Source organism: Danio aesculapii, chromosome 8 (assembly GCF_903798145.1).
Source record: "Danio aesculapii chromosome 8, fDanAes4.1, whole genome shotgun sequence".
NCBI classification, from domain to species: Eukaryota; Metazoa; Chordata; class Actinopteri; order Cypriniformes; family Danionidae; genus Danio; species Danio aesculapii.
The window spans coordinates 55,055,620-55,063,119 of record NC_079442.1 but is presented as its reverse complement, the minus strand read 5'-3'; the positions used below and the strand labels follow the sequence as shown (position 1 = coordinate 55,063,119).

Sequence of the window (7,500 nt, the reverse complement as noted above, 5' to 3'; positions counted from 1 at the left end):
GACTGTGGGAACCTCAGATCAGCGGCCGGTGTGCACGAGCATAAAGGACACACACACACACACACACCGGGTCCATAAACAAGACAAACATCATAAACAACTCTTGAGGACTCTTTCCCTGAGCTCACACACTCTTCACCGGAGTACACACACACACACACACACACACACGCACACTCCTCACCTGAGCGCACCAGCTTGTCCAGGCCGGGCGAGGGCACTCTGGAGCGCGGGCTGCCCGGGTTGGAGCTCTCGGAGCCGGCGTCGGTGCTGAATGAATCCTCATGGTTGGGGAACAGCAGATCCTTCACGCAGCGGTGGCAGATGCTGTGCTGACAGGGCAGGATGAGCGGGTGTGTGAACAGCTCCTTACAGATGGGGCAGATCAGCTCACGCTCGATACTCTTCATCGGCACCTGCACGCGCGCACGCACGCACACACACACACACACACACACACACACACACACACGTGCAGAGAGAGAAAGAGAGATAGATAGACACGCACACAGATATACACAGAGTTAGAGTGAGTGAGACACACACACACAGACAGACAGACACACACACACACACACACACACACACACACACACACACACGTGCAGAGAGAGATAGAAGCAGAAAGAGACAAACAGACACCGAGTTAGTGTAAGAGTGAGTGAGTGAGTGAGTGAGTGAGTGAGTGAGAGACACACACACACGTGCAGAGAGAGAGAAACACACGGACACACAAACACGTTAATCAGTCAGTAATGGATCAGTGATTGATCAGCTGATCTCCTCCGCGGTTTGGGGAAGTGTCCTCTTTCCTCCATTGTTCACTTCGCCTTTCTCCTAAGTGCACTTGTTCGCTGCTGTGATGAAGCTGGCTGTGTGTCTGTGTGTGCGCGTGTGTGGCCTATAAACTACACTTTTTTGAAACACGGTAACGTTAACAGAGTAAACACGGTGAAACGGCCGCTTTACCGGCGGGATGAGGAAAGCCGGTGCGGATTCGGGAACTTACTATGAGTGAACTCCGCCTGGACATGATGACAGACTCCGCCGTTATCCGGTCAGCTTCACGGTAAACTTCTGAGGAAAAGTCTCGGTAAACTCCCGCTTCTCGAGCGACAACTTCGACAATGAACCGAGCGGCGCGAGTGACCGCCGTTAATGCGCGCCCCCGGCAGCCGTGGGCGGGGCCACAGCCCGTGACTATAGCAACCTTGCAGCGAAACTATTAAGTATTTAAATAAGGGGCGGGGTCCGAGAAGGGCACATTAATGCACGACGCGATTATTTCCACGTCGACGGTTAAACCCGCGCTTTATTATAATCAGAATGAAGCGTCCGAGGGCGGAGGAGTGACGTCGCGGGGACGCGCGGATCCGTCATTGTGTCTGACATCGAGCATCTGCAGAGAAACCGATCTGATAATCAATGATCGATCAGCTGGATCATCACAGCACCGACAGACACTGACCTCTCCTCTGTCGAGGCGCTCCACGAGACTGGCGAACTCCGACATCTCCGAGTCCGACATGCTGGAGCTGAGGATGATGATGGAGATGAAGATGACGATGATAAAGATGATGATAATGAAGATGAAGGTGACCGCGGTGTGTGTGTGTTCTCCTCCTCTGACCCTCCGCTCCTCCACAGCAGCTCCTTCATTCACTCCCGGACACGACAGACTCCGCCCACTGCCGCTCGCTGGGCGTGGCTCCGGTGACTGACAGCTCTTTGTGTAGATCTGACAGCTCATTAAAGTTTGATCATGAGGCAGCAGATCAGCTGGAGGTGTGTGTGTGTGTGTGTGTGTGTGTGTGTGTGTGTGAAGCAGAATAGCAGTAATACTGTAGTGATGGAGGCTCTGCTGCAGCTCAGGCTCAGTTACTCTGACAGACGCACTTACTCTCTGCTCATCAGTGTCTGCAGTGAAGACTCTGCTGGGGGGACTACACACATCTCTACACACACCTGTCTCATTCATCCAGAGCTGTTGACAACCAGGAACCATCTCCACGTCTCTTATTTCTAGCATTATTAAAAACAGAGGAGCAGATAAGCTGAGTGTGTGTGTGTGTGTGAATTCTAAGTCTCAGTGATGTACACACACACACACGCACACACACACACGCAGCAGCTTCATTCTTATATCCATTACTGAAGACAAGACACACAGTACTTACAAACAAGTGTGTGTGAAAGAGTGAGTGTTTGTGAGATTGAGTGTCAGTGTGTGTGTGTCAGTGTGTGTGTGTGTGTGTGTGTGTGTGGTAAATCTGCACAGTAAATGTAAGCATTGCGGTGTTTTGCAGCAGGATCAGCTGGAGTAAATCAGAAACTCAGACTGGAGACTCACTGCTTTATTAGATGCTATTACACACACACACACACACACACACACACACACATGCGCACGCACAACTCCAGCATAGAGTCTCACTCCTCACACATGATAAAGACGAGCCGCGGCGCCGTCACCGCTGCGCTTGACCTTATAGTAGAGTACGTCCATTATCTGATCCTTGACACACACACTCAAGTGTCTTCAGTGGACATGCGGTGTGTGTGTGCGTGTGTGTGTGCGCGTGTGTGTGTTCATTATATCTGCATCTCCAAGAGATCTGAGGCACATGAAGAGAGGACACTGCAGGAACACACACTCAACAGGACAGAAACACTCCGCCGCGCCTGTGTGTGTGTGTGTGTGTGTGTGTGTGTGTACAGTAGAGCAGAGCTATGGAGTGCAGACGCTGCGCTGGACCGTAGGTGGCGCCGGCGTGCGCGTCTGTAAGGCAGAATCCAGCACTGATGATGATGATGATGATGATGATGATGAAGCTGATCCAGCAGTGACGGATGGCGCCGGCGTGATCAATAATTCATCATGCTGGGTGTGTGACTGTGAGGTATCAGAGCTGGACAGCGCAGGGGTCAGGGGTCACGTGCGGCTCCGCCTCCAGCACTCGTGCAGCCGCCGCAGACTGTCGGACGCCCGCAGGCTGATGTTGAGCGCCGCATGCACCGGCTGCAGACCCGCTTCACCCATCAGGGACAGACCACAGATGCCGAAGTAGGTGTGGAGAGGGTCTACACACACACACACACACACACACACACACACACGCAGGTCAGTTATACACCACTGCGCCTTTAACAGCTCATTAATTATTCACGCTGACCTCATTACAACCCTGTGATGTCATCAGTCTCTCTCCGCCTCCAGAAGGTGGACAAAATCAGCCACTTTGAATAACTCCATGCGCTTGTGTGTGTGTGTGTGTGTGTGTGTGTGTGTGTGTGTGTGTGTTCCATTATTGATGTGTTTGAGCATTAACCCTCCTGCACGGTTCTGATCATCTAATATCTCTATTATCCTTAAATCATGAGTGTGTGTGTCGGATTACTGCTCTCACACAGGTCGTGTCGGTGTTCTGCGCTCATATTTTGTGTCTTTATGTGTGTGTGTGTAACACAATATTCCCCCGTTCACGTCTGCAGAGGAGGATAAAGCCCAGCGGATGCGGAAATAAGGTCAGCGTGATTATCAGTCATGGAGAGAGAATGGAAAACATCAGAGCTTCAGTAACTGGAGACACACACACACACACACACACACACACACACACACACAGCTCTCCAGGATCGGGTTTCTCTGCGGTTTCGGCTGACGATAAACAGAACCGCTGTAATCTCACCTGGGTGACTGTCGGGCCATTTAGCGAAGCCGCCCACCAGCCGGTCCTGAGTGGACAGAATATAGTTCCGGTTCTTCTCAAAGTTTGTGTACTGGAACACATCCAACAGCTGCAGAACACACACACACACACACACACACACCAGTTTATTTGCGACTCCAGTAACCGCTGTTGTCAGTTATTAACAGTACAGCAGTCATACACTGCTCTGGTGTTCATTAAGGTAAATAATATCATATGACCTCCATCATTGACCATATTTGGGATGGTTGTGAATATTAATGAGCTCTGATGCGGCTCTCACACACTCAGCAAGCTACTTTACTGCAGAGTTCAATCATACTGACACCGGACTGCACGCACACATGCACGCACACACACACACACACACACACACAGTCAGGATCGAGCCTCAGCCGCTGTGTGAGCAGATGACGGTTAGGGAAGTGTATTGCTGATCGCAGTAGGAGCTGAGTTATACCACACGATGCCTGACCCAGCATTAAACACACACTCGGGACATCTGCATGGGTTTATCACACACACATCCAACATCAAACTAATTTAGATTAAACACAGTAAACACGATCAGTGAACTGATGATATGATCAAACATGCCTCGTGCGTCCTGGACTGATGTGACAGTAAGCTCATAACTGTACTGTGCATTAACACTGTGGCCATATTGATCAGTGTAAACACACATGAAAACAACATTAACATTACAGCAGACACTGTACACAGCTCATTCACACACACTAGACTCTTCTGACAGGGGATTCCAGTAGCAGAATGTTGTGGGTCTGCTGTACAGGAGTTATAAATGAGGGATTGCCCGCAGCTCGCTCTCTGCAACTCTCACATCGTCGCCCACTGAAGCTGAGCAGGGTTGTGCCTGGATGGGAGACCACATGGGGACAGTAGGTTGCTGTTGGCAGTGGTGTTAGAGAGGCCAGCAGGGGGCGCTCTACCTGCGGTCTGTGTAATGCCCCAGTCTAGTGAAGAGGACTCTATAGTGCTCAGTGAGCGCCGACTTTCAGATGAGCTGTTAAAGCGAGCTCCTGACTCTCTGTGCCCATTAATAATCCCAGGATGTCCTTGGTAAAAGAGTAGGGGTTTAACCCCGACATCCTGGCCAAATCTGCCCACCGGCCTCCTAACACTAACCCTCCCCATATCATAATTGGCTTCATCATTCTGTGTCCTCTCCACCAATCAGCTGGTGTGCGGTCTGCCATCACCTTATCCAGGTGGAGCTGCACACTGGTGCTGGAGAAGGATTCCCCCCCCCCCCCCCCAAGCACTTTAAGTGTCCAGAAACACGCTATATACATGTAAGGAATTATTATTATGATTATTATTATTATTATTGTTATTATTATTATTATGATTATTATTATTAGTAGTATTATGATTATTATTGTTATGATTTTTATTGTTATTATTATTATTATTATTGTTATTATGATTATTATTATTTTTATTTTAGATCACCAAATTTACTGTTTTTATTGGTGTTTATATAAAGCATGATGGTAAAACATGAGTGCAGTTATGAATATATTTAACATGTGCTTGTTTGCAGTGAAAACTGGTAAAAATGACAAGAAATGCTAATGTGTGCATCTGCTGACCTGCATGTGCCGCCATGCTGCCGCTGTGGCTGCCGCTGTGGCTGGTGTATTCTGGGAAATTCTTACTCCTTGGTTTCGAGTGTGGGCCTGAAAAATCTCCATTCAAAGGGGTATCCAGCACTTCCCCTTAACCCTACTCCTTCAAGCTAAAGAGAATTGGGACACCCCTACCCCTTCACATGAACGTGCAAAACCAGGGGGAAGGGGAAGGGCTGAGGGGGAGGATTGAGGAAGAGTCCCACATACACACTGCATCAAACACAAACAGATAACCCTAGGAATGGTGACTGCTGTAGTGTCGCTAGGAAACGCTGCAGCCAATCAAACACAGCCTCTTAATGACCCGGTCTGCAGCATGAGTGTCCACAAACTGGACTGGACACAGATGCTGGTCTGTACAGTACTGCTCAGTGGAAAAGGGTCATTACACACACACACACACCCCCACCCACACACACACACACACACACACACACACACACACACACACACACACACACACAACACACACACACACACACACACACACACACACCTGCAGCGTGGCCCCGACCCAGAAGGAGTAGCAGGTGTCCACAGGTTTGTTGGGTCGTCCGTGGAAGCCGTTCTGCTGTCGGAGCACACACCAGCGGCGCAGACGACCCAGCTCACGCTCGCTGAACACCTCCTGCAGCTTTCCCATCATGCACAGCGACGCCACGGCACAGAAGGTGGAGCCACCTGAGAGGACACACACACACACTGTACCCCCGAGAACACTCACTGTGCGTGTGTGTGTGTGTGTGTGTGTGTGTGTGTGTGCGTGTGTGTGTGTGTGTGTGTGTGTGTGAGAGAAATACAGTACAGTGTCAGACTCACCGTGAGACTCCAGGCCGGCGCCCTGCCCGATGCCGCAGTCATACGACTGAAGAAGAAGAAGAGCAGTCAGTGGACACACACACACACACACACACACACACACACACACACACACACACACACACACCTCGACCTCTGACCTCAGCATTAGTCACAGCAGCTCCAACATTTCTCTGATTATCTCAGAGCTCCAGGTTTTGGTGATCGCTGAATCTGACCCAAATCAACAGAAAGTGGACCATTTTGACGATCTGCAGAACTCTTGATGTAAATAATCTGATCAACAGCTGACTCCACACCCTATACTCGCTATACTGATCTCAGTCTGCCGTTTATTGGTTTACGTCACTTATAGACGGGGCGGACGCAGCGCAGGCGAGGTGTCTGAGTGTCTGGAATAATGACGTCTCGCCTGCGGCCCTCACAATCCTAACATTACACCAGAGTGGGGGGGGGGGTGTTCTGCAGCCGGTGCAGTGACCAGATGAAGTGCGAGTGATTTACATGTGAAGTCAATGTGAAGATGCGATTAGACATACTGTGGTGTGTGTGTGTGTGTGTGTGTGTGTGTGTGTGTGTGTGTGTGTGTGTGTGTGGGTGTGTGTGTGTGTGTGTGGTGTGTGTGTGTGTGATGTGCTTCAGACTGCAGGAGAAAGCTGGAGCAAACATCTAACAAACGGAGCAGTGGAGCAGACAGAACAGCAGCTTACAGTGATGGAGAGCGCTTCAGGGATGACGGCTGCTGGACCGGACCGAACAGAAGGACATGATTGTGCTGAGCATGTGTGGCTGGTGTTATGGTGAGCGTACAGTCGAGTGTTTTCGTTTAACTCTTTTCCTGCTGTTAATGAGACACCGCTGCCCTGTCATTGACCAGTTTTCCAGCAGTCTGTGTTTCAGGTGTATTACGGCAGGGGAAGCCCTAACGCATGTCCTGATGTCAGATACTCCGAGAGTGAAATCTGAGAGAAAGGAAGATCATGGATGAGCATAAGAGCTCTACAGCCTCCGTTTAGCCTAATCTCCACTGTTTCAGATCTCGACAAGAGGCCAAAATACTGAAGCTGTACTCTAATGATGCGCGTCACAGGGTCACACCGTACATGCAGGCCACTGAATACACTAAATAAGATGATCTATATTTGATTTGCTAAATTCTCCACAAATATCTGTGAATCTCCAACACACAACCAGCCATCATCATCACAACACACTCCTGAAAACCTGTGGGTCTGACGCCTGCTCCGGTACCAGCGGACCCCACGGTGTGTACTGTAATATACTCACTTCAGCAAATACAGACAACACAGATGAAGCTA

At 49.9% G+C, this 7,500-nt stretch overlaps 2 protein-coding genes across 3 annotated transcripts in view; both read right to left on the bottom strand.

The window, feature by feature from the left end:
• Positions 1-1,706, bottom strand: part of LOC130233280 (E3 ubiquitin-protein ligase TRIM36-like) — a gene marked incomplete at its 3' end in the record, with an annotated part of 7,881 nt that extends 6,175 nt beyond the window's left edge. Inside the window, exons 1-2 of the mRNA XM_056463230.1 lie at positions 1,469-1,706; positions 185-416 (exon numbers count right to left, since the gene is read on the bottom strand). Of these exons, the coding sequence (XP_056319205.1) occupies positions 185-416; positions 1,469-1,528 (292 nt within the window). The remainder of the gene's footprint in view (positions 1-184; positions 417-1,468) is intronic.
• A 645-nt stretch (positions 1,707-2,351) lies between these two features.
• Positions 2,352-7,500, bottom strand: part of pggt1b (protein geranylgeranyltransferase type I, beta subunit) — a 13,467-nt gene continuing 8,318 nt past the window's right edge. Inside the window, exons 6-9 of one of the 2 annotated variants that reach the window (XM_056464243.1) lie at positions 6,182-6,227; positions 5,859-6,043; positions 3,690-3,798; positions 2,352-3,081 (exon numbers count right to left, since the gene is read on the bottom strand). In XM_056464243.1, the coding sequence (XP_056320218.1) occupies positions 2,933-3,081; positions 3,690-3,798; positions 5,859-6,043; positions 6,182-6,227 (489 nt within the window). In that variant the 3' untranslated portion in view covers positions 2,352-2,932. Of the gene's footprint in view, positions 3,082-3,689; positions 3,799-3,819; positions 4,585-5,858; positions 6,044-6,181; positions 6,228-7,500 lie in introns of those variants that run through there. The other variant, XM_056464244.1, reaches the window with a different exon arrangement.